Consider the following 25,766-nt stretch of genomic DNA (forward strand, 5'->3'; position numbering starts at 1 on the left):
CCCAGGTGTGCTAGCTCCTCTGTGAGCAGTGACATGGCACCCAATGCTCTCACCCAAACAGGACTCAGGGTCCTGGTATGGGTTATGGAGGCTTGTTAGCAGGAAAGTGTCCATATGTTTTCACTTCAAATTGAATGTTTCTTGCCTATGCTAAGATGAACTTGCGGCTTTTGAGCACATTGACAAGAAGATTTTTTTTCTGAGGGTGACAGAGGTTTTGGACAGACAAAAAGTGCATGTGTGGAAATGATATTATTTATGACAGAACAATATGAATGCCAGATGAGTCATGTATGGACATGCTCTGCATATATCAAAGCACGTTGACTCTTTTATTGCATCACTTTTATGAAGTTACAAACAAAACAATAATAAAAATTTTGTATTTCATAAGCCTCTCATAAATTAAGCAATTTTAATACATGCTCTTTCATACAGGTTATGTATGCATTGATACTTTGCAGGTTGGTTCAGGTTACCTTTTTCCATACATCTAAGTTCTTTGTTAATATATTAAACAGAATTTAAGATCTGCAAGAAAAAAATGACTTTACATGGTCACTTCCATGCAATCAAAATGGTATGTATTTATTATATTAAGAGCTTGTGAAAGAAGAAAGTAACCTTCATCCATTTTCTTTTTGAAGTTTTGCTTAATCTTGCACGAGGCAGGCCCTGTTTGTATTGATACTGTAAGAATACAAAGGATATCTAGATGCCTTTTTCTTAAGGCTTCTTAATTTTTGAATGTTTGGAGAGGTTTTAGCCTTTGGTAAAAGTTACACATGTTGAATCTTACTGAGGGAGCTTTCATCTGAAGTTTTAATTAATTACTGTTATAATGCTGTTACTTTTTATAAATTAGTTTGAAGGAAAGTACTCTTTGTCAGATACTGAAGTACTCGGTACCTTTCTGACATACATCTGTTAGCTGTATGTCAAGAGATAGTCTAAGAGATTGTGACTTTTTAATGTGTTGTTCCTTAGGAAGGAGAGGTAAAGCAGTCATTTCTTGGCTTTCTCTTTCATGTGCCTTCACTTGCCCTGATCCGCACCTTTGTCCCAGTGACCTCTTCGACTGCCCACGTGAGGTGAGAAGCCTCTTCTTAATGTGGCTTTCACTGTCAGTGGCATTCCTGGTTTAAAGGTCCAGTAATGTCAGACTAACCTCTCATAATACTGTTTTGTTGTTTCCTTGTTTTTCACATTGTTCATAGTGCAGTTTTTTTCTGAGAGGCCAAACCAGAAGTGTCAGGGGGAAATATTTTCAATGTGTTCTTCTGCTTTTTCTGCTCTAATTAAATGAGTTAAAACTAATTAACCCTTCCGATTACATCTGAGTTAAAACTAAATTCTACTGATAATAGTTTGGGGATGAGCATTCTGAATTTTATTGGTTTACTGTGAATATTTCTGGTTGATTCTGTTTTAAAATTACCAGGCTATCTAAGGGCAATATGGGAACATCTCTGTCACTAACTCTGTTTCAACAGTAATTTTAGATGCCTTTCCCTCTATAAAGCAAAATGATGGGACCAGAGAGTTGCTGCAGCTCATGACTTTGTGTAACTACGTGCAATTTGTTCATAGATACTGAGTGCCTTCAGGGAAAAGCCCAGGAGCAAACACCCCTCGGTTACTGTCAGGATAAGCTGGGGTCAGGCACAGGCCACCGGGGATCAGCACCGTGGGCACCTCTCCCAGGGGCTCGCTCAACTCAGCCTTTTAGAAAAGCCGTAACATTTAGTGTTTAACTAAAGGCGTTTTTTTACGTGCATGTGGTAGATTTAATCAGAGCCCGCACAGAGGAAACGCGAGGCTTTGTTTTGGTGCTGTTGCTGTGCCCCCCGGGCGGTGCTCTCCCAGGCCGCGGCCTGTCCCGCCCCGTTGTCCCGTGGGGCGCCCCCTGCCCGCGCGGCGGCCCCGCTGCCGGCCCGGCCCCACAGGCCGCAGGAGCCCCGCCCCGCCCCGCCGGGTGAGGCGGGCACGGCCGCCCGGCCGCCCTCAGTCCCCGCTCCGCGCCGGGCGATGCCGTGCGGGCAGCCCGACAGCGGGGCCGCCCCGCCGCGCTACGTGCTGGGGGTGGACGTGGGCAGCACGGTGGTCAAGTGCCACGTCTACGACAGGGCGGCCGCCGTCAGGGGCTCCAGCTGCAGGAAGGTGAGTGCCCGGTGCGGGGCCGGGCCGAGCGCGGCCGGGGGCAGCACCTGTCTCGGGAGCCGGGCGGGGCCGGCCGCGGTTCGCTCTGCCCCGAGCGGCTCCGGCCTGCGGGCCCCCGAGGGGCTGCGGGGATTGCCCGTCGGGGCTGGGCAGGGCGGGCAGGAGCGGCTCTCCCCGGCCCGGCTGGTCCCGGGGCGCGGACATCCCCGAGGCCGGGCGGACAGGAGCGGCTCCCCCTCCCGAGGGGTGCAGGGAAACTCACAGCGACCCCCGCGGCACAGCCATAGCACTCACCCCCTCCCACCTTTCCCCGTTACCTTACCTTTGGTTGCTTATCGGCTAATCTCTGTCTGAACAAACCCGCTTTTGTTAGTAGGACACAGCTGAGATTTGCGTAGGACTTGGGTTCACACGCCTCCCATCATGTAACAGCGCCGTGTGAAAAAGTGTCAGCTTTAGAGCAGGAATTTCAGGCTGCGTTTGGTTCGTACGGCTCGTGATTTTAGGATCAAGGCAATCTCCAGAATTAACTTTTTTACCGTTACCTATTGCGAGGAGCAGTGTAAGAAATCTGATGGATTTCAGAGATGGAAGGGGCTGCTCCCGGTGGAGCTGACCCTCCCTGTCACTGGAGGCTCGTCTGACAGGTGGTCTCTGGCCTGCTGTGCTGCCCTGAGAGGCTCAGAGGCATCCAAGTCTGAATTAAGCAGTGCAGCAGAAAGGGCTTTCTGAGACACCTGCTTTCCTGTTTGCAGCTCTAAAAGGGGGTTTACAGGTTCTTTTATTCCAAGAGGTTTGGACTTCTTTATTTCAAGAGGTTTGAGCTTCTTCATTTCCCCTGAACAGAGGAGGTCTTCTAGAGATCACACACCCATGTTGAACAATGTTTTGAAGTTACACTGTTGTTTCTGCTCTTAGAGGAGTTTCACAAAATGAAGAACAAAACAAAACAACCCAAACTCAAATGTATTTGCTGGTTTCTGTAAACTAGGGATCATAATAATGCTATTTGTATTTCCCGAACAGGTAGAATCACTTTATCCTCATCCTGGATGGGTTGAATTAGATCCTGAAGTGCTATGGAGTCAATTTATAGCTGTAATAAAAGAGACTGTACAAGGTAAGGGCTCAAACTTTGAGAAGCTATTTATTTATGAAAATTAGTAAAGTTAGATACTTGGATAATAAAACTATTTTTACCTAGTACTGAAAACCTGGGCATGGGTCTACAACATGCTTTAAGGCCTATTCAATCATTATATATAATAGGACACTTAATTACCTTTTTCCTTTCACTGGGGCCGGATTAGGCTTGAAGCAGAATCAATGTGAATACTTGATTTCCGCATCAGTGCCAGCGCTTTGTTGCTCCAGCTCTCTGTGTATCATCCTTCCCCAGTGTGTGTTCCTGCAGTTCCTGTGTGCAGGAACAGAGAGCAGGCTGTTCCCTGCCAGTGCCCCGTTGTTCTAGTGCCACTCTGTGTGTGTGTGTGTGTGTGTGTGAGGGAATCAGTGCGGGACACTGCAGAGCTGTGCTCACAGCACTGCAACCTGATATTCCTGCTTTTCCCTTTCAAACTGTCAGTGGTTCTTACTGTCCTCTTCCTGTATTACTGTTCTTTTCTATTTGTACTTTAGCCTAAAAATTCCTAGTACTCCACACACTAAATACATACAACTCTCTTTTCTGACAAGCCTATGATGGATTTTTTCCCCTGCTTTTCTGGATGCTGTTCTAACCTAGTTCTTACTCTCCACAACTCTCACAGCTTTCATATTAATCCACCTCCATCCTGGATCCCCTTCTGTGCCATGTTGGTGCTGTGAACCTGTCAACTGGACCCCAGCTTGTCTTCCTACAGTGCCCCAGCCTCCTTGGTCTGTGTGTGTACATTGCACTCTTTCATTCAATTCATTCAGTTCCCCCTGTTCAGCCCCTCTTGCTTGGTCTCCAGTGTTGCTCTGCCTTCAAAAATGGCTCATGCTTGTCCCTTCCTTTGGAAGGCTGCCTAAGGAGCAAGGAAAGTAAATATCACCAGGTGTAAGCTGAAGCTGATTATTTTGGGCTCTTGGTTTATTTTGTCAGCAGCCACAACTGTTTGGTCACAAGAACAGCAATGCCACCTCAACCCCCAAAAACCTCACTGTCTTCCTTCATTTCCATTCTGTGGGACAAATCGGGAAGCAAGACTAGTTTTAAAAAGGGAAGATTTCCTTGTAGCCAAGCTGCGCGCATTGTTGGCAAGTCATTTTTAAGTGGGTGTGTAAGCAAGCATAACTCACAGTGCTGTCAAAAGAAGCAGTGCCACCCCTTTTTTACAGAGTTGTTTTCAGTCTAGGGCAGCTTCCTGAGGCGAATCACTGTCCGATTGTTTATGCCAGCAGAGCTTCACCAATGTTTGTGCTGACGCAAGAGAGGATGTGGTAGCAGGGGCAGGAATGGCTGTCTGGAAGCAGAAGGAGCACAGTGACACTTGGGTTTGCAGGGCTTGCAGAGCTAAACCTGTGATTCCATGCACGTGTGTATGTGCTGCTGTAGTTCAGTACTAGCTAAAGGTGGAAACTTCTGGCTGCACTCAATCTCTTACTGTGGCACTCCATCCAAAAGACAGCTTAAGTGAAAAATATCCATGTTTGTCTCTAGGTTTGTTTTTGTCTGCAGTGGAAGTTAGCCCCACTTATGTGGGTGTCTGGAGAACATGACAGCTGACACAAGGAAAGTGGTGGGACTGCAGATTGTGGAGATGGGAAGAGTAACACATGCCAGTAGTCCTTAGTGAGCTGTGGAAGCGCTTGTATGGCTTTGCCAGAAAAATAAATAATGCTGTTCTCAGGCCACCTCCTCCCAGGTCCTCCTCCTGTACATTCCTGCTACCAGCACTTGTGCAGGCAGGTGGAGCAGGTTGCCTTGTGAAAGCACTGGTTTAATTTTCAGCTGATTGAGGAATTGATAGCAGTGCTGGAAGGAGTGCAAGCACCCAGTTTAATGGGAGGTGCAGAAGCACACATAGAGCTGGTCAGCACAGCGCTTTCTCTGTGAAATCCCTTCTGTAATTGTCACACAGGGTGCTGGGTGAAGAGTCTGCAGGACATGCTCACACAAATGAGCAACTTTGCATGAGAAAATGAACATGAGAATGTGTATGAGCAAGACCTACTTAACCTTGATTTGTTCAGGGAGCTGGATTGAAAGCCCTTCAGAGTAACAGTTCTTAAGACGGGGTGGGTAGTCTGTCATTTAAGTGGAAATTTTTTAATATGTATTTTCTTCATGTAGTTTTGCTTCTGTAAATATGGCTGGAGGTAATTAGTAAGCTGACCAGAGTTGCTTTGAAAATAGCTGTGGACATACTTAATTATTTACACTTACATTAGAAAAAATGTTCTGTAACAGTTATTTGAAGGTAAGGTTTAACAACAAAATTGGTATATGTCCAAATACATATTTGTACTTCCAAATACATATTTGTACTTCTGACTTTAAAGTATACTTTGTTGCATTCAGTGGTACCTGGTTTAAGTAAATGAATTCTTAGGAATTTTGAAACATTCCTTAAGAACTATTTGAAGTTAGACATGTCATTATCAAAGTGATGCAAAAAGTCATGGCATATTCACATTTGTCTGTTTACTGCCTCCAAGATTGATCTAGTTTTGTTTCTTATTAGGAATTCTTTCCATAAGTTTGTGAAGGTACTTTCATTGGTGCTTTCATTCACATTCATCCATATGAAATACACATTTTAATTATTTACGTGCCCATGTATAATCTGCCTGCCTGTCTCTGGGATTGTTCATATTAAGTATCAACAGGCCTTTCAGAGGGTGGAAAGGGTCAGTGTGCCACAACTGTGCTTTTGGAAAATACATAAATTTGTTTATCTGCTTTAGAACGAATTGTATGACTCAGAGGTCTCTATTTTCACTGCTCTGAACACTTAGTTGGACATTTTGTAGAGATTTACATTCTCATAAATTATTATTTTCCTAAGTATTCCATAGGCTTTATAGTTATATTGAAGAAGTAATATTTTTGGTTTTTTCTCCAAATAAATGCTTTTTTTGTGATTGTCATTTTTTTCCGGTTTTTAGCTGCAGGGCTTCACATGAGGCAAATTGCTGGTCTTGGCATCTCTACCCAGAGAGTAACTTTCATTACATGGCACAAGTATGTATGTTGTGTGTTCTTTAAAATGAATTTATATTCATTTGTATTTACAGACTGGGTGGAAGCAGGCTGTAGAGGTGTTGAACTCAAAAGTAAAACTGTCAAGTCACTTGTGTTCTCTTGTGTTTGCACAGCCACACCTTAGGGTAATTCAGAACAGACTCTATGTGGCCTTTTTGTTCTTTGTACGTTGAAACAGGTGAACGCAGACATATTTTTAATTCTGGTGAGAAGTCTGACACTCCAAAACTCTGTGTGCTGATTTAGTAATTCCTCAAATCCACCAGGAGGATGTGCAGTTATTATAGGAACTGACCTAGTGTTTATTTTCTGGACTGGAAATGTTGAATGTTTTGGGCAATTTGTATTCTCTAGCTTTAAACATTCAAATACTGTTTTTTAGGAAGACAGGGAAACCCTTTCATAATTTCATAAGTTGGCAAGATTTAAGAAGTGCTGAACTTGTGAATTCCTGGAATAAGTCCCTTCTGCTGAAGGTAAGACTGTGCTAATCCAGATACTGCTTGGATATATTAGAGCTGTTTAACTTCTATGACAAGTAAAGGCAGTATATGGAATACTGCAAGTGTCCTGTTCGCATGGTGATGTGATGTGCTGTGGCCTAAAAACATTTAACATATTAGTATGGAAGATAGTACCAAGAAAAAAGTTTGGTACTGGTAGCCTAAAGTAATTATGGAAAAAGATACCTGTATGTCTAAGACTGATTTTGTTACTTTTTAGCCTATTATATTAAAATGTTGCATGTTAACACCATTACAGCGTAGATTTTGGATGTAGGTAGGTCTGGGCTGGAAGTAGTTTGGGCTTTTGGTTTCTTGCTTTGTTTTTTTATGTACCCTTTGCTCAGATTATCTATAGGAGGTACATTTTATGCTATTTGTGGCTTGTGCTTCATACCTTTAGATGAGAAAGATCTGCTCTAAGTGCAAAAACAGAAGTTGCTTTTCCTCTAAGTGGAAACTAACCAGCACAGTCACAATAAGAAATTAAATTCTTAGGTTTTTCAGTTACTTCTTTTGTGAAAACTTGATTAATGATTAAATTTTGGTAAATCTATTAAGTAATGAGTGAGCCTGTCAACTAAGAGAACTTCCATTGGAGTAACAGTATGTAATGCTGTCCGCCACATGCTGCATTGTGCTCACAGAGGTGACCAGTGTTGGCAGTGCAGAGCAGTGGCTGTCAGTGCTCCAGCAGAATATGCTCAGCAGCCTTGCTTAGAGCAGCTGCTCTTTCCTGTGGTATGTGTTGCAGGAAGGCTGTCTCTTAGTATGAAGATCCTTACATAATCCTACAGAAGGATCCTCTAAAGGAATTTTAGCTTTCTGAATCTAATCTCATGTCAACAGCTTTCATCTGTGTTGTCATCCTTTAAAGGTAATTGATCAGTAACTTTTAAACAGCAAGATTTAAAATTAAGTAACTGTTTTCTTTTGAAACAGGTAATCCATGTTATTTTTACAGTGCTTCATTTCTTGACTGGGAGTGATCGATATTTGGCTCCCAGTTTTCTTACTTTTTCAACACATCGGGCTTCTATGAAGTTGTCATGGGTTTTTAAAAACATACATGAGGTAAGCTGGAAAGGGAAGAACAGTAGGTTTCTTAAGTCATAAAGATGGCTTGTGACTTGGAGGTGTTCAGGGCCAGGCTGGATGGGGCTCTTTCAGGTCCCTTTCAGTCCTGGCCATTCCATGGCTCTGTGACTATTGGCTATAACTGCTTCAATTTTGTCTTGCTTGTTCTTCTCAGAAAAACCAGGAAGAACGTGTTCTGTGTTAATGTTCAAAGCCTGTCTACCTAAATAGTGATTTACATTTGTAGGAATTTTTTCTCCCATTCTGGAAATGTGTAGTAGTAAAAAGCTTTCTTCATATAGAAGCAACATAAGAAAATCATCTTATTTCACTTCACACATTTATACAGTTAGTGATTGTACTTTGTTTTAAAGCTGTTTGCACTCTGGTTTTGCATGATGATTTTATTTATTTTTAATGAGACCTCTTACCTTTCCACTCTGCATTATTCCAGTGTTTTGCAGTTTCACAAATAATACCATACTGTACAATTCATTTTGCATTTTTGTGAATTTGAAAATGCATGGAATAAGTTGTGCTGGATTAATCTAGTGCACTAATGAGCCCTGAGCTATGTGTTGCCATATTCATTGCTCTAATTCTCACCATGTAGGATCTTATTTTCTTTATCCACCGCTCTTTCATCACTGTTATAATTGTGACTGTAAGTTTCTTTTCATAAGGCTATGATGCCCCTAGAGTAGAAGATCAGCTACTTTTCTTTCCTTAGCAACAGCTGTAAGAAAGTGTTCTTATTTTCTGCTAGGAGCATGAACTCGTAGGATAATACTAGTTAAATAGCCAACTCAGCCTTTTTTAGAAGAAAAGTTTACAATCAGAGACTTATTTTCTGAGGACATTCTGATTAATCATGAAGAAAATAATAAAAGAAATCAATAAATACGCTTCTCTTATTGTACCCAGTTGTAAATACTTTTTTTTTAATCTGTATTTTTTTTTCCCAGGCTGAAGAAGCTGCCAAAAAAAACAACTGCTGCTTTGGAACAGTTGACACGTGGTTACTGTACAGGTTGACTAAAGGTGAACATTACAGTTCCTCTTAGATATCAGTAAAACACTCTGGAATCTAAGAAATTATGTTCATTACTTGTTATTTCTATATCCTAGAATTCAGATACTTTTTTTGCAATTTGTGTTTTGTATATTCAGTAAAAATTGTAATGTATTTACTGTTACAAAAGCTTAGGAATTATTCTTGGGCCTGCCTGGAAGGGAAATATTTATTCAGCGTAATCAGCCTTCTAAGAGTATAAGATTTAGAGAGGACTAACAGCTAATTGGTGTTGATTGAAGAAAAGTACCTGTGAAAGGAAAAGAACAAAAAATGGTTGCAAATGTGGAAGAATGACAGGTTTCTGTCCTGAGGACTAATGCCTGAGGAGTCAGATTATGACTGTGATGCAGTTGGTGTGGTGCTGTTGGCTGTTCTAGACACGGTTGTGAGAGGAAATAGGTAATTAATGTGTGCACATTACAGTGAGCAGCAGGTGAAATCTCTCTGCTCATTGTATCATTGATTTTGCTCGTACACACTTGATTTATATTTCATGGCAGCCAATGAGATGTTTAAAGAGAACTCTTTAAGCATTTGCATATCTGAAAATCTTACTTTGTTCTATTTCTTTTCATGCTAGGTTCTGTGTATGCTACAGATTACTCAAATGCAAGTTCTACTGGCATTTTTGAACCCTTTACGGTATGTGCTGTTCACAAAGAATGTTGTTGTTATTCATTGTGCTTCTCAGAGAGTTGCTCACGTTTTGTGCGTTTCCCATTTCATTTCAGAAATGTTGGAGTCCCACTTTGTGTAATCTACTTTCTATTCCAATGTCTATTTTTCCACCAGTGAAAGACACAAGGTAACTATAAAGGCATAACTAAAAGAATATAATAACTGTTAAATTAATTGCTAAATTAATTATGATTAATTAAGAAATACAAAATATTTTGCACAGGCCAAATAACACACAGGTGCGCAAAAAAAAATTATATGCAGTTATGCCTTATATAAAAGTATATGAAGTCAAAAACTTTTTTACTGTGTTTCTTAAAGTTACAGTTTTAATATTTTCTTAAAAATAAATCAGTAGCACTACCTTTTATGTGTGATCCAGACCCAGGCTGTATGTACCTAGATTTCATTTTAACAAAAAGGTCATTTTAATGTGATTTGTTTTAAGCTTCAACTTTGGATCAACTGACTCTGAAATATTTGGGATACCTATTCCAATAATGGCAGTGGTAAGTGAAAATATTTTCTTTAATCTGTGTGTTTATACTCTATTTATTTGGCTGTGATTTAGTTCTTGCTTCTTTTGTTAGTATTCTCTGTTCATTCTCTGTGGCTTAACTACAGTGGAATTGATTGTTGAATTTTTCTCCAAAAACTCAGTCTACAACCTTAGGGGAAAGGAGGAGAAAGGATCAAGAAGGGATTTCTAGAGGCTGAGGTCCATCAAGGTTGTGTGATCAAACGATTCAGTACTGAATGTAGGACTAAACTCTGGTAATGTGTTTGTCTGGCTTAAAATCAGTTGTTCTGTATAAAGCTATAAAAGAGTCCATTCTGGCTTGACTTCAGTAAACAACTGTAAAAGTATTTGTTAATAGATCCACTTGTGGTACCTTTTGTCCCTTTTTTATTTTTCACTAAAAATAAATGGCAAATAACATGTTCTTTCCTCAGTAGTTAGCATTAGGATAAGAAAACCTAAAATGATGATTTGGAGCAAAATCTGCTTGAATTGAGCTAAATGAAATAAACTGTGCCCTAGTTAAAATGAATTTGTCTTGTTTTAAAGAACTGTGGACTAAATCTATCTGTAAACTTACTGTTTCACCAATGCAGAAACATAAGTAAATACATTTAATAACCATCCTCATTGTTGAAAAATGGAGCATGGAATAATTTGGTACAGGAGGGGTATCAAGGAAAAAGAAAGGGAAGATCTCAGAACTTCAACTTTCTTTTTGGAGAAAAAAGAATTCAGGCCAAGCTACTCTGTTCTGCTCCCTGGGATTGTAGATGCACCCTTTATCCTTGTTAAATATTAAACCACAAAATACTTCTTTTGTTTCCATAATGTTTTTCAGTGTTGCAAGAAGTACTACAGACATTCACCTTGTGTCTAAACCTGGTGTAATTTGATGCCAGTAATAATTCTGACTGTTGAAATGCCCTGCAAATACTTTAAAAATCCTAAATGAGTTCTCACTGAATTCTCAGTTGCTGAGTGGTTGCTTGTATTCAGAACTCCAAATTGTTTACAGAGATGTTTTCAAACCCAACACTGCAGGTCGGTAGTCAGTAGCTAACTTGTCCCATTGTTTTTGTTGCATTGACAGGTAGCTGATCAGCAGTCAGCTATGTTTGGAGAATGCTGCTTTCACCCAGGAGATGTTAAACTGACAATGGGAACAGGTGGTTTCTGGAATGTCAATACTGGAGAGCATCTCTTTGCATCACGGGGAAGTAAGTGAAGTTTTGGTTTTAAGGGATTTTATTCTTTCAGCTGTTCCTTGATAGCTGTTAATGCTGAAAGTGCACAAAAGAATAAAACAGGGCTGTGCTTTTCCTTCTGTCTGTAGGCGTAGAAAAACAGCTTGGGAGTTCTTTCAGAAGGGAAGACTGTGGAAAATTTTAATTAGCAATGTAAATTTTGGTTATCCTAAAGTGAGCTTCTCAGGAAAAGAACTTAAGTAGCATCATTAGTAATTATATCTGCTACCTGCATCCCTCCTGTTTTGTTTTTTCCTTCACATGTTCTTCATAGCAGGATTGTACAGGATTGGAGAAAAAAAAGGGATTGGTCCTCTGGCTTCTCACATCAAAATGTTGCAGTGAATGATTGCAAGTTCCTCCCCTTGAGCCCTTATGCATTGAAGCACCTGCTATGAGATAATGCAGGGTTAGAAGTTACTAGCTCTCTTTCAAAATGGGCTCCCCAGTGTGTTTCTAATGCTTAAAACTTTGTCATTCTGAACATCTGTGGTCTGTCAAACTTGTTAATTTGTCAGAGATAGCTATTTGTCAAGGGAGCAACACTGAAGATGGTACTGAAGTAAACTTGCCTACACAGTCTCTCTTTGTTGTATTTTTAACAAGTTACTAATTTCAGGATGTCTACTGCTTAAGATGAGGTGGGGCTGGGAAGGAGGACAGAGTATGCTAGAGAGAATTTTACCAGCTCAAGTCTTGAAGGACCCTTGGCAAATACATGAGATGTGTCAGAGCTGAATAGCATAGATATTGAATTCCCTATGAATGCAAATGCTTTTTATGCTAATTAATTTTGTCATTATTATGATATTTTTACTTAGGTAATAATACATATGTTAAAATATAATAGCAAAAACAGGCTGTAAACTTTCTCAATTTAGATACTGTATTCTGATAGGAAGTAAAATCTTCTAAGGCAGTGCTGTGAAACTTCTACTGCTTTAGGCTTTTATTTATGTTAAAATTACTTTCCCTATGTTCTTTGGCTGTTGTGAGGTATGGTTAGTGGGAGAAGTTAAGTGCCTGGCTTTCTCAGTGCCCTGGGCATGAAATGTAATGTGTTCAATCTTTAAAGCTGACATATGTATTTAAGACTGAAAGATGAATCCCTGCAGCATCCTTGTGCAAGCTATTCATTAACTGCTGTTCTAGTTTCTGGTCTGCATTTCGCTCCTACATATAACAGTTTGAAAAAAAGAAAAAATAAAGTGGTTCCTTCAAGAGCAGGCTGCCTCACAATTCAGTGATGGAATTATGTTGTATAGGTTTAAAAGCTACCTCTGGTAGTCTGAGGGTTCTTAATACCTGTGGTCATGCCAAGTGTCATGGGGATCCCTTCTAGAGGTAGGTTTACGTTACATTGCTAGAGACTCTGGTGTGGGCATCTTTAGGGAGGCCATGTGATGGATGGATGTCTCTGTCCCTAATTAGCTGCTCTTCTTTAGGATCTGTGGCTCAGTTGATCTTTTGGGCTTTTTTTCTTTATGGCTTTATATTTGGTAAAAACCAATGATTTCAAGGGACTCCTGCACAGATGATCTGGAATTATAAATATTACATTTCCCTTTCAAGAGACAAATACAGACTTCAATCAGTGCTGCTGATGGCTTTATATTGTAAGCAGCAGAGTGCCTCTAGCACTAACACATTTCTGCAATTGCACTGGGACTCCCACACAACTCATTTGGACATAGGCAAGCAAACTGGAGATGATTGTGTGAGGAGCATATACATCAGTAAAGTCACTTTGGGAAAACAGAGAGAACCCCTGGATCCTTCTGATGTTTTTCTGGTCCTTGTAAAGGTGCACAGGGACTTGTTTACCTTGGTTGCATTACCCATGATCTCTGAGTCCTCAGCAGGCTTCCATGAAGTCTGGGTGCTTTCTTCACTCCAGCAGTTACTGTGATTGGGTGAAGTTGTTGCAGTGACACTGACTGCTTGGGTTCTCATCTAGTGACCTGAAAAGCCATTTCTCTAGCTGCAGTGCAGGTGAATTTTGTTTTCTTTTATACTTTCTGTATGAGGAAGCATTGCATATTAAAGAGCGAATTAAAAAGTAGATCACTTTCATCCTCTTCTGTGAATAAGATCTGTGCTCTAAGTTCCTGTTACTTTTTTTGTGTGTATATGTCTGTTTCAGTTTTGTGTTTCCCATCTGAGAGACAAGCTTTCATGGTTTATGTTTTGGGGAAAAACACTCTTACTTTTTAGAAACCATTGGGGAAAGTTGGATAGACTTAAATAGAAAAACATTAATAAAATTTTAGGTATGCACAATCTCTTATATAAAAAATAAAACTAGGCACAGATAGTTCTTCAGTTTAAAGGTTTTGTTGTTTGGGTTTTTTTTGTAATTTGGTAGCAGTTTTTTAGGTTAAATTTGGTCTAACAACCTGTTTCTCAGTTCTCTTGTAATCCCATCACTAAAGTTTTAAACAAAACATTTAACCCCTACCAGTTACTGCTTTAGCTAGGATTCTACAAAGGAATTGAATAAAGTTAATACATGTATTTTAGGTGAATTTATTGTTAGAAATTTTTGTATGTGTTTTTCTGGAAACATTTAATTTAACTGAGTGTTTTGTTTCATGGAAAATAATTAAGGTCTTTATCCACTGATTGGTTGGAAGATTGGAGAAGAAGTTGTTTACTTAACTGAAGGCTCTATATCAGACATTGGCACTGCCATAAAATGGGCTCAGGATATAGGTAAGTTCTTTATAGAGGGTGAAATATATAACTGCTTAAGAATCTGTTTTATGGGTTCAGAGTTATGTCACTGGATTTGATTTTATTGTTCATAATTGAAGGAAGTAGACAACATGCTTTGGACAGCAGAAATGCACAGAGTTTTTAGTAGACACTCTGCTGAGTGTGTTTGCTCCAGGGAGTTTGGTTTGCACAATCATCTCTTCTTCAGTCTCTGCCTCAGACCATCCTGCCTAACTAGCCTTTATTTTCCTGAAACATTTTACTCCTCACTTGCTTTTGAGAGGTCTTGAGCTGTACATCTCATAACTAATAACAGGTTTGATTTATATGAAAATAACATGAAGAATATTGCAAGTAACAGTAAGTTGCTTCACATGGAAGTAATGTGCCTTTTGGCTGTTGTTACTATTTCGTAATGAAAGGTTTTGCATTCCAGTTTAATGACAGATTAAGAAAATACTACCTGTGTAGTAGCTGATGTTCAAACCCACTGACTGTTAATAGGACAACTGTTCTCAGCGTTCTAATTAGAACTTCAGAATTTACTTGGCTTACTTAGAAATTTAGTACATTTTTACTAAGATGAGAAAAATGTAATTAGTGTGTCAAACTTTGGACTGTCCGGGAAGGCTTTTCCTCAAGTGTGACTCATCACAAAATTCCACACTTCTTGAAGCTGTCAGCTTTAGGTGCATGTGTACATGTATGTGCTTAGATGTCCCTAAGGGTTAAGTATGACTCAGATTGGTCCTCACATCTTCATCCAACATTTGACTAAGCAAAGAGAGTAACAGCCACTAGGCTTTGGAGGAAATGACTCAGTTCAATACACAGTTCAGTGCTGCAGGCTCAAGTGTCAGTGCTATAAGCTTGCTACTTCAGATTCCATTATTAAAATGGGTAATTATTCATATGGAATTTATCTGTACTTAAAATGCATATCATTGGTATATGCAGAATTATAAAGGATTTTTAACTAGTCAGTAGTAAAATGATCGTGACCTGCAGTTGCTACCATAGGGAAAAAAAAAGGGGGGGAGGGATGTTTTATAGATGGGATAAATAAAAGGCAAGCTACTTTAAACTCTGTAACAAGTAAGGCCTTTATTTTCTGAAGATATTGTTGCAGAGAAGCAGAATTCAGAAATTTTGATCAGTTTTAGAGAATGGAAAAACTTTAGCTCTACAGAAGGAATTGGGCCAAAACACAAGGTCAGCTAATGTCCTCAATAAGGGTGGTGAGGCTCAACATGGATGAAGATGAGACACAATAGTGGTAAAGGTTTGGAAGTAGTAATTTCTGCAGCAAGGCAAACTTAGTTTAGTGGGCTTCTTTTAGTGGAATCATACAGCTTCTAAAATTTGAAGAAGTAGTAGTATGTGGAATTTCCTCATGAAGTCAGTCTTAGTTAATTTTTGATTTTCTGTCCTGGTGTAGAGGTACTATGTGTAGAATTCAGTAATAGCAAAGACAGCAAGAAGGAAAAAACATGATTTAGGTTTATTAGTCTGAGCACAGTAGAATCCATAGTTTCTCCACAAATTCATAAAGGTTACAAAGGTAAAGTGAAACTCTTGGTAAGTTACTAAGATAGGCTTTTCAAAGGCAAGTTGAGCTAGATTAAACTAATTTACCTTTAATAGGAAAATTTCACTTTTTTAGACAAGAAAAAGCAACAGCTCCTATGCACAGGAGACCTCTAGTCTTCTGTAAAATCATGTTATGTGGCCACATAAGGACGTCATTAGTTACAACTGTGGAAGATGGATGTTAGTACATGAGTTGCATGTGGATGAAGAACAAGCTAAAGAGGAATGTCTGTAGAGTTATGAAAGGAGTCATCTGTCTGGACAGAGAATAAAAGCAGTGTCTATCCAAGAGGTATTACTGCAATATGAGATGATCTTTTACCTTATATGTCACTTGCAGAGATACTAAGGGTGCTGGTAAAATATGGACTTTCTCTGTAGCTGTTAAGTGGTTGGACTGACAGTAACAACATAGGGGGGAAAAGTATGTTCCAGGAATCTAAGGTTTTAGTACTCTTAGGGTGCCATTATCATTCTTAATTCCCATTTATGTCTTGAAGATTAAAAGGCTATAGCACAGCAGATAGGAGAGTTCCTTTTGAGTTTAGCCTTCATCTGAATGGTTTGGGATTATTGATGTGACTGATGGACATGAAATACAGAAGAAATGGTTTCCCTTAGAACATGTAGTTTGAAAATATTACAAAAGGAGCAGTCTTGACTCTAAATTTTTTTCTCTTAGTGACACAAAATGAAGACCTTGAAGGAAATAATAACATTGTACAACCTATATATCTTTACAGAACTTCTCACCAATGTAGATGAAACGGCAGAAATGGCAAAGAGTGTTGCTGATTCTCAAGGTGTTTGTTTCATTCCTGGTTTGCAGGTAAAATTATTATTAATAATAAAATCAAGAATATATTCTAATAACTCAATTAAAATTAACTTTTAAATTTTAAAAGGTAATAATTTACATCTTATCACAGTATTTATTCTGTACTGTTGTGGTTCTTATTGTCTGTTGCTCATCATGATGCATGAAGGCCATTGTCATATCAGAATAATTAAATGCCATTCCCTCCCATTGAGAAAAACCCTAACAAATAGGAAAATTAGTGATGAACAAATAAACTGAATTATTTGCCCCTGGAACACAGACAATGCCTGCAGAGAGACAAACCAATGTCACAAGCTTTCCTGCTGTGAAGTGCAGAGCTTTCATTGAGACAACACTTCTAATCACTGTTCTAAAATAATTCATTTTATTCTGCCTTTTTTCAAGGTGCAGGTTATAATTCATCAGAATATTTAAAAGTATGTAAATATTAGCAAGATTGCAAGTCCTGGTGTTATGAAAAGCAAAGATAATACTGAAGCACTTCTCCTGGGAATGATCAAACTCAGTATAATACACTTCTCTCTTTGAAGTCTTAGTAACTGTTTGGCTTCAGTGATACGAGCCCATCTCTTGGTGTGTTGCTAAAAGTTTGAGTTAGCCATACTCAGTTTGATCATTCCCAGGACTAGTGGTTTTTTATGAAGAAACTTAACATCTTACCTTACCTTTGTCTAAGTTGTGTATGCTAATGAAAAAAAGCAAAGAAGAATTTAATTTCTTCTCCAGATAGCCCAGCTTCCTTCCGTGTCACTGATAACAGCTGTTGTATACATCAATAAAAAGTAATATTGTCCTTTTCAGTATTACTTTTGAAAGTCAATTCATTTTTTTTCAGGAGTTCAGGAGGGGGCGTGCGTGAAATCTTGTTAGAGAAAAGTAATATCAGTAATATGAGTGTGCCCTGTCCTAGACACTTAGTGTACACTTTCAGTGTATTTTAAAGGGAAATTATGTATTAGTATTTTTTAGTTTGTCTGAATTGGAGGAAGTCACTTAAATGTTTTGCTGTTGAAAGAAGCAGTTTAGACTGTTCACTGAGTAAGAAATAACACTATATACCTCTTACATGTTGTTCTCCATTTTCTTCTTTCACTATGCTGCCTGTAATTGTCGTAAGTTATTTTTTCTTACTCTTTAACTTCTTTCACAAAAGCTTACAAATGCAATTCACTGAACTCATGGTGACATCTTTTCTGCAGGTTTCTGGGGATGACCCATATTTATGTGCCTCTTTCATGGGGCTGAATCCTTCCACTAACAGAAACCATCTTGTTCGAGCTATACTGGAATCCGTAGCTTTCAGGTACTGCTTCCTAAATGATCTGACTTATGTTTTCTTATGTTTGCTTTTATTTAGATTCACAGTTTTAAATGAATACATGGACTTTTACAATACACTACAGTTACACTGGAAAGGAGTTTTAGCTACTTCCTTTTTTTAACACTTTACATATAAATATATGTATATTTGTTAGTTCAGAGTTTTGTCATTAAGTAACCATATAATGATTCTTAAATGATGTTGATTTCTACATGTTTTAAAAGTGTTTTCTGTTTGGAGTTTTTCCTTCCTCTCCTGACAGTGTTTTGTCAGAAGCTGTAGTCCTCTCCAGCTGTGTTTAAAATATCCGTGAAGCTGGAAGTTTTATGTTAGCTTTTGTTTAAAGTCTGAAATTTTGGTGTTTTATAAAACAAATAACAGGCCTCTTAAACATCTTAAAGATGAGAATGGACAGCAGCTTCCAGACGTGTGAAGGCTAAAGATGTCACTGCTGACAGCACACCAGTATCTCACTGCTTTGCCAACCCCCAACATGCCTCAAACTGGAGCTGAGTATGGATTGAGCCAGCTCACACTGCACTGAGGCCAGTTAGGGAGCACTGATGTGATTCCTTCCATGTAGTCAACAGCTTTGCTTTGGGCATAGAAACCTCCTGCAAAGAGCTCAGAAAAGATGTCTGGAGGAGGGCAACATTCTGAATTGCTGCAGCTGGTTTTTAAAGCATTTTCCTTCTGCACTGTAAGCCTGAACATGAGAGGCAGTCATTTCTGAACAGACATATGGGTGTCTTGAAAAGGATGTTAAGGGATGTTAAGAATTCATCCATCTCATTCAAATATTGCATACAAATAACTAGAATAAAGTAGATAGCCTTTGTGTTTAGATTTTCTCCCTTTAAATGAAATGGTTTCAAGAAAAAGTCAAACTTAAAGGCTTCAGATATTTTCCTTACAGAATAGCTGGATAAACTCCAATTAGCACTGTTGGCCTACTTTCCTCACTCTAAGCCACTTGTTGCATCAACAATTGCATCTCTAGAAACCTATCAGGAACTTTCAGTGGGAAAAATGAACCTTCTACAATGACTTGCTATAGAATGGGCCATGATTTTGCTTATAGTTGTGCCTTTGTAACAGTGACAGAAACCAAACACCAGTTTCAGTGGGTTTGGGCTTTTCATTTATGCATTCTAGAAACTTTTTGGCTATTGCAACAGTTCTAGCAGAACTGAGGCTTTTCTTGCCTTGCATTTATTTTCTGACTATGTAGACACTGAAAACACTTTATGGAATATATAATGCATAATTCAACTAATTTTTTTTTATAAGAAACAAACTGCTTTATGATATCATTGTGGAGAAGGTGAACATTCCTCTTCGAACTATTCGGTAAGTTCCTCATAACTTTTAAATTTGATATATAGAATTTGATTTTTAAACAGGTTTGAGCTTTATTATGCATTTTATCTTTCTGTAAAAATGCTGCTGTTTATAAGTAGATTATTTCCAAGTCAAATGTTAATGTAACTTAAGCAGAGTAGAGTCTACTCACAGCTATTGGCATTGATGATTGTTAGTAGGGCAGTAATTAAATGCTCTAATTATTAAAACAGAAATTAAAAAGAAGGCATATCCATGTTTTCAGGTAGCACTAGAGTGCATATAGCAATGCCCACCACAAAGATCATTCTACCCTTTGTCATCATTCTTTCATACTGACATTTTCTGTGCTGGGTCCTTCATTGACAATTTTTTGAAGACCTTGGTTAAAACTGGATCTATTTGTGAGGGAAAGAGAGGTTAGTTTTACAATTCAATTGTTAAGACATTGGCTTTGCTTTAATCCTTGAAGAACCATATCAAATTTAGTGAGGTAACTGTAATTCCTATAATATTTAGCACAACATTTAGTTGAATTAAACATTGCTGGAAGACCACATTTCACATTTTGGTAGGGACCTTCTTTGAGCACACTACTTGTCAGAAGCTCCAGCCCTCAGAGGCTTAGAAAGCTCAGCAACAAAATTCCTCCCTCGGGCAGCCAGGGGTCAGCATGGCACTGCTGCCAGGAGCAGAGGTGAGCATTTCCATCACTCCTGAGCCTCTGCAGAGGAATAATGGACTTCCAGGCATGTAGACAGAAATCAACTCTCAGTGGAAAAAAAGCAAGAATACAGAAAAGGGAGGAGGTTAAAGTTTCTGCTTTCCATCACATATTGGGAGAGAGTAGGCAAAGGTGAAGAAACAGCCGGGGTTATTAGGGTTTAATGAAAAGATGAAAAGTGCCAGAACTTTGATTACTTAGGAAGCTTTTTAACATAGAAAATTACATCCAAAATTTAAAAAGTAACATTAAAAGTGCAAACTCTTTAAAAACTCTTAAAATATGGGAAGTGTGGAAATACAGCCTAGGGAGCATTGGAATTCTGATTCCATTTATATTGCAACATAAACTTTAAATTGCATGATCATGTTATTTTTTATTTATGGATATAAAATTGCAGTTCTATATAGTGTCTGTATTACTTAAATAAAATCAGTAGCAATTCAGCTTGTGGATTAAATGTTAAAACATAATGAGACACTCAGTGGGGTTCTCAGTAAGGTTGCAAAGTGCTCTGCCATCCTTATGTCTGCACATCTTACGTATCTGTCAATTACCTTTGATTTTTTTTTGTTTTTTTTTTTTTTTTTTATACCATAAATTCATTTGTTCCTTTCTTTAGTTGTTATATTCCTTCCTTTGTGGTCTCTGGGCATTCTTTTCATTAGTCCTCTATAGATTCCTATTACTTCTCTTTGCTTGTCTCAACACCATCAAGGAAAGCACAGAGAAAGAGCCCTCAGCTTTAGTCCACATGTCCTACAACTAATGAGTTTTATTACCCAACACTTTCTGTAGCAATAAACACTAGATGTCTTCTCTGCACCACATTTGACAGATCAACAGCTCCATACATAGCTGGTATTGGAGTACAAGAGCATAATGAATCTATCTAGGACATTTCAAAGATTGGTTTTTGTTACAGTTATTTTGTTTGCAAGAGTAGTTACTTTGAAATCTCAGATGATTAAAGATCAGCACTGATAAGTTCTGGTTTTCTCCATTAAATTGGTCTCAAATTAAGAAAATAGATGGAAACCTCATTCTGAACTTCCTCTTAAAAAGAAGGAACTGTGAAGGCATTTTAGCTAACTAATACAAAGATTTGGTAGTAAGGAAATAGGAATTTTTCCAGATCTGAGAACACGTGAAAGAGTTTGTTTAGTGTAATGGTTTTGACTGTTGTCATATTGTGGTGGTAACTATGTAAAGATTCTGTTATAAACCCTAACATTTCAGCCAAGATAGTTTTAAAAGACAGAACTTTCCGAGCTTTTGATCGTGTCCTGTGTCCTCATATGTCTACCATTCCTCTCCGAGTTTATAAACTCTTTTCTTCTTTTTCTTTTTTTTTGGCACCTTGTTCTGTCCTCTAAATTTACCCATAAAATGGAAATGCATTTGTGCATGAGTGACAGGAAGATTTATGCATAAGTGTGAAATACCAAACGTTGTTTTCTGAAATGCTGGCAATAAGCACTTAACACATTTTTTTTAACTACTCCTTCCCTTCTCCCTATAGGGCTGATGGAGGTGTCAGTAATAATAGTTTTGTTATGCAGATGACATCAGATTTAATTAATAAGAAAATAGAAAAACCTGCAAATGTGGACATGTCTAGTCTTGGTGCAGCTTTTCTAGCAGGCCTTGCTTCAGGTACGTAAACAATAAAAATTGCTTTTCCCCCCTTTGTAGAGCATGTTGTAAATACAACTGAAAAGAGATCAAACAAAAAAAGGGCATAACTTCAAATAGTTGTAACCACCCCTACCACCCCCCCCCCAAAGGATTATTTTAGCCATTTTTGTATGAATCTAAGGTAAATAGTGTTTATATTTCTCTGTACAATACAATTAGAAGGATGTATTAGTAGAGAAGAAAGGTGAATCCTGCCTTTGCAGCCTCCTGTCCCTTGACTCAGGCACTCCTGTCCATTCCCATACTGGTGCTGCCTGAGTGGTGCTGGCTGGGGATGGACCACATGGCCAGGAGCCACCGTGCTCTCCTGCAGCACTGTCACTGCCACTGAGACTGTGTCCTGTCCTGTCCTGTGGCCTGTGAACACAGCCTTTATCCTTAGAGACTTTCACAGGAATGGAAGTACAAAATCAATTATTAACAGGAAAAACAGCTCTACTCACACAGAATTGTTTCATATTGTTTAACCAGACTGAAAGCTACAAACTGTTGATGGTTTTGCTTAATACGCACCTACAAAACATGTTTTTGTTGAAGTGCATTGATGTAAATAACACAAATGAAAATCAAAACTGTATGCTTGGATAAGACTTATTCAGCAGTTGAAAGTGCAAGAAAGTTGAGACCCTTGACAGACAAGGATGATTTAATAACATAAATTAATAGGAATCTGTAACACCCCAGCTCTTTCTTGCCATTTATACAGTTTTTTAAGACAGTAGGAAAGCAGCTAAGTCTTGGTTTCTGTGGCCCTTCTTCATTGAGAAGGACCTGCAACCAAAAGCACTTTGTGGATGAAACCTAAGGGAACTTCAGTGTACCAGAGCTGTTCCTTGGAAACCATCCCAGTTCAGCAGATGCGCTGTTGTCAGGATTCCAAACAAGCGGATCCTATTGGAAAGGATTTTCACAATATTAAAAATATGCTTCCCTCTGAGAAAGTTGTTGGTAGAGTAAAGAAAAGCTGTCATTATTTCTTACTGTGTTTCTGCTTTGGATCTCTTGGAAATAGATTAAAACAGCTCAAAAATAACATATTTGCAGTTGAGCTGGAGAATGAATTTTCTGTTTATAGGATTTTGGACTGACAAAAAACAACTAAAGAAGCTAAGACAAATAGAAGCAGTGTTTGAGCCCCAAAAGGATTCAGAGGAATACAGACCTGCTATGGATGCATGGCTGCAAGCAATGAAGCACTCACCACACTGGTAGAAACTGGCATTTTAATTTCAGAAGAATTGAAACGGTTTAATTCATATTTTATAACATCTGGACATTAACAGGATAGTAAAAAACCATAACTGGAATTTGTGATGGTATATTATAAGTTGTGTGGTATTTCAGTTCCCCCCCCTGCTGCTGGATTACTTACCATACTGTAATGAACCTTCCCATCATCCCTGTGGCAGCTGTGGTCCAGCTGCAGCATTTGTGTCCCTTCAGTGACCTCCTTTGGGTGGCCCAGCTGCTCAAATCCTACCATGTACTGCACATGAGCTGCGATGGGTTTTCTGCTGAGCAGCTCGCCTCCCTTCGCTTCTTAAAAATCATGTTAATCATCAAGGAAGGGTAAAAGGCACATTTACTCCCCTAGGCATTGGTAAGAAACAAAATGATTGTTGGGGCTGTGTTGTGAGGAATTCAATTGTGTACAAAGTCATTGTTTTGGTAGTAGCCTGTTTACCACCTTTTGGTTGACATTAGGTGCTGTGATCACATTATCTGTGCACTAGATCAAGATGAAATACAAAAGCAAATAGGCTTTCAACACTCCGTTTAAAAAATCCAGGATTTTTGTAGCTGATACGTTGTAGCTAGCTTGTAGCTCAATTTTTAAAATTTTTATAAAGACCAAAAGTAATTTTATCTGGTGTGGCCAGCACAGATACATTAAAAGTAGTTCCAAGTATGTTATCTAACTTGTAAAAATCTGAACTCTTAGTATCTTCAAGGCCATTTTTAAATCCTATTATTATTATTATCTAAAAGGGAGTAAAAAGTCTATTTTTGAAGCTATAAATAACTTTTGTATTTTTTAAACAAATAAATTGTAATTAAAGAAATGTGTAGGTTATTATTCTTATATATTCGCTTATTTCTAATATTAAATTATTGTAATTTTCTTGGGATTGTGTAAATCAGCTTCCAAAATGTAAAATGATTAAACATTTTAATTTCGGAATAATATCAAGTTCAAGCTGTGGGTGATTTGTATTCCACAGACGCTGGAGATAAGAAATGTTTATAGATTTAACATCATTGAAAGAGGGCTGAAGAACTATAATTCATTTTCTTGTGCTGATACACAGAAGATCAAATCATACACAATTTCCTCATTTTCCTTCAATCATGTACTCTTGAGTTAGAGCATCTCCTCTAGCTGTGTTCAGACTCCATCTCATTTCCTTGTCAGCCCTAGCTTAACATGCCATTTTTCTTATTCTTCTGTTACATTCTGCCCTTCAACCTGAGCTACATCTTGCCAATTTTCTTTTCTCTGGGTATCTTTCCAATTCTCCTTAACTTTCTTTAATGTGAATCCTTAAATGAAGTGCAGAAGCAAGTGTGTCTTCTGAATTCTAGTAATACGCCAGGCTGTAGTGCCAGGACTCCAATATAAAGTCCCTCCATGAGGTTCCCTCCACTCCTCCTGCTGTAAGGTAAGATTCTGCAGTTACAGGATATGTGAAACAATTGCTTTGCTTTAACACCTGTATTCAGCTTGGGATTTTCCTCTGTCATCACAAAGTCACTGGTAAAGAAAATGCTCATTTAGCAAGAAGGTTCTCTCTCCAAGGCCAAGCAGAAAGGCTTTGTCTGGCACTCTGGGCAGAAGTTTGTGCCTCAGACACTGGTATTCTACACTTTGTTCTTACTGAGGGAGTTTAGTTTCATCAACATCTGCCTGGGTATAATGTCCACCTAGTGCCCTTTTGTTGAAGACTCCTTGACTTAGGTTCTCTCAATAGCCTGGAGGTTTTGTTGGGCTGAGAAGGCAAGGTTGCAGTGCTCCCAGACAGAGCTCTAACGGGAGTTGAACCTGATTCTGTTCAAATCACTCTGCTGAAGGCAACTCTGCACCGAGTGCCTGATACTGCACCTTTATGTGGTGGTGGTTTTCACTCTGGCAATGGCACAGCTAGAGAGAGAAGATACCCAAGACGTTATGTAGTCCTGTTGCTCTAGGTGGTGTCCTAGAGGACACACTCTGGATAACCATTTTACCACTGTCACTGTTTAATTTGAAGCAGGAATTTAAGCTGTTTTCCTTTCACTAGCCTCAAATCTGCAGGAGAGAAACTTCACTACAAATTAAGGATGCACAAAGGCCTTGGTGTATTTACCAGCTGAACCTTTCAAATGGCTTGCAGAGTTGTGAGTTCTGTCGTGGAGAGGTTCGAAGTAGGGAGTAAGGCTCTGAAACAAAGATGGGTGTCTGAAAGCCTCCCAGGATAATAGTGCAACCTTTAGAGATCTGAGTATTTGCCACAGCTTGTGACATGAAGTTGCCCAAAGACTGAGCAAACTAATAGACATTTTGAAGAAATCTGGTTACTGATCAAAGCATACTGATCTTTCACAAGAGAATTTGATTTTATCTTGCCAGGAAAGCTTTAATGTGATGATATCTAAAAGTGGTACCTGTTAATTGATAATGGATTTGAAATAAGCTTTAGGTATATTTTATAGGTGCTGTGGTGTCTCAATTTTTACTACACAGAAGAGCATTAAAGCCATTTTAGAACCTCACTCATACTAACTTTTATTTAAAATATGACAGCTTTTACTGCTATTAATTTTCACTTGTGTTTAATTTTTTTGTCTCAAGGTTGTTTTCATCAGTTTGGTAAGTATATGCAATTTTACATTTTCTATCAGCTGAATTTGATAGTAAAGATCAATACAAAATCACGAATATTAACTAGTTTGTAGTTTTGTAATTTTAAGATATTCAGTTGAGATTTAATGTTTTACTTGAGATTGGACAGTAATGCAGCTCATTGGGATATGAAGATTGGCAATTCAGTTGAGATGTGTTAATGATCTCTGGGCATTCTGCCTTCACAGATCCCACACTGCTGATAGT

At 38.6% G+C, this 25,766-nt stretch overlaps 2 protein-coding genes across 5 annotated transcripts in view; both read left to right on the forward strand.

Annotated features, from left to right (window-relative positions):
• Nucleotides 1–1,080, forward strand: part of XRN1 (5'-3' exoribonuclease 1) — a 40,011-nt gene extending 38,931 nt beyond the window's left edge. For all 3 annotated transcript variants that reach the window (XR_014590815.1, XR_014590816.1, XR_014590817.1), the window contains one exon: nt 988–1,080. The gene's annotated coding sequence lies outside the window, so the exon portion shown is untranslated. The remainder of the gene's footprint in view (nt 1–987) is intronic.
• Nucleotides 11–24,318, forward strand: GK5 (glycerol kinase 5; the record flags this gene model as incomplete). Of its 2 annotated transcripts, none has more annotated exons than XM_083868845.1 (16): nt 11–1,091; nt 3,187–3,280; nt 6,253–6,328; nt 6,732–6,825; nt 7,795–7,926; nt 8,895–8,970; nt 9,585–9,646; nt 9,736–9,809; nt 10,131–10,191; nt 11,296–11,422; nt 14,057–14,161; nt 16,498–16,583; nt 17,795–17,898; nt 19,207–19,266; nt 21,504–21,637; nt 22,755–24,318. In XM_083868845.1, 16 exons carry the CDS (start codon nt 936–938, stop codon nt 22,889–22,891), a joined length of 1,578 nt encoding a protein of 525 aa, XP_083724971.1. In that variant the 3' UTR covers nt 22,892–24,318. The 2 variants fall into 2 exon arrangements, with proteins under 2 accessions (XP_083724971.1, XP_083724972.1); XM_083868846.1 differs by lacking the exon at nt 11–1,091 and adding an exon at nt 2,029–2,160.
• Nucleotides 24,319–25,766: the final 1,448 nt, after the last annotated feature.

This window comes from Zosterops lateralis (genome assembly GCF_965231275.1).
Source record: "Zosterops lateralis genome assembly, chromosome: 10".
Taxonomy (NCBI): Eukaryota; Metazoa; Chordata; class Aves; order Passeriformes; family Zosteropidae; genus Zosterops; species Zosterops lateralis.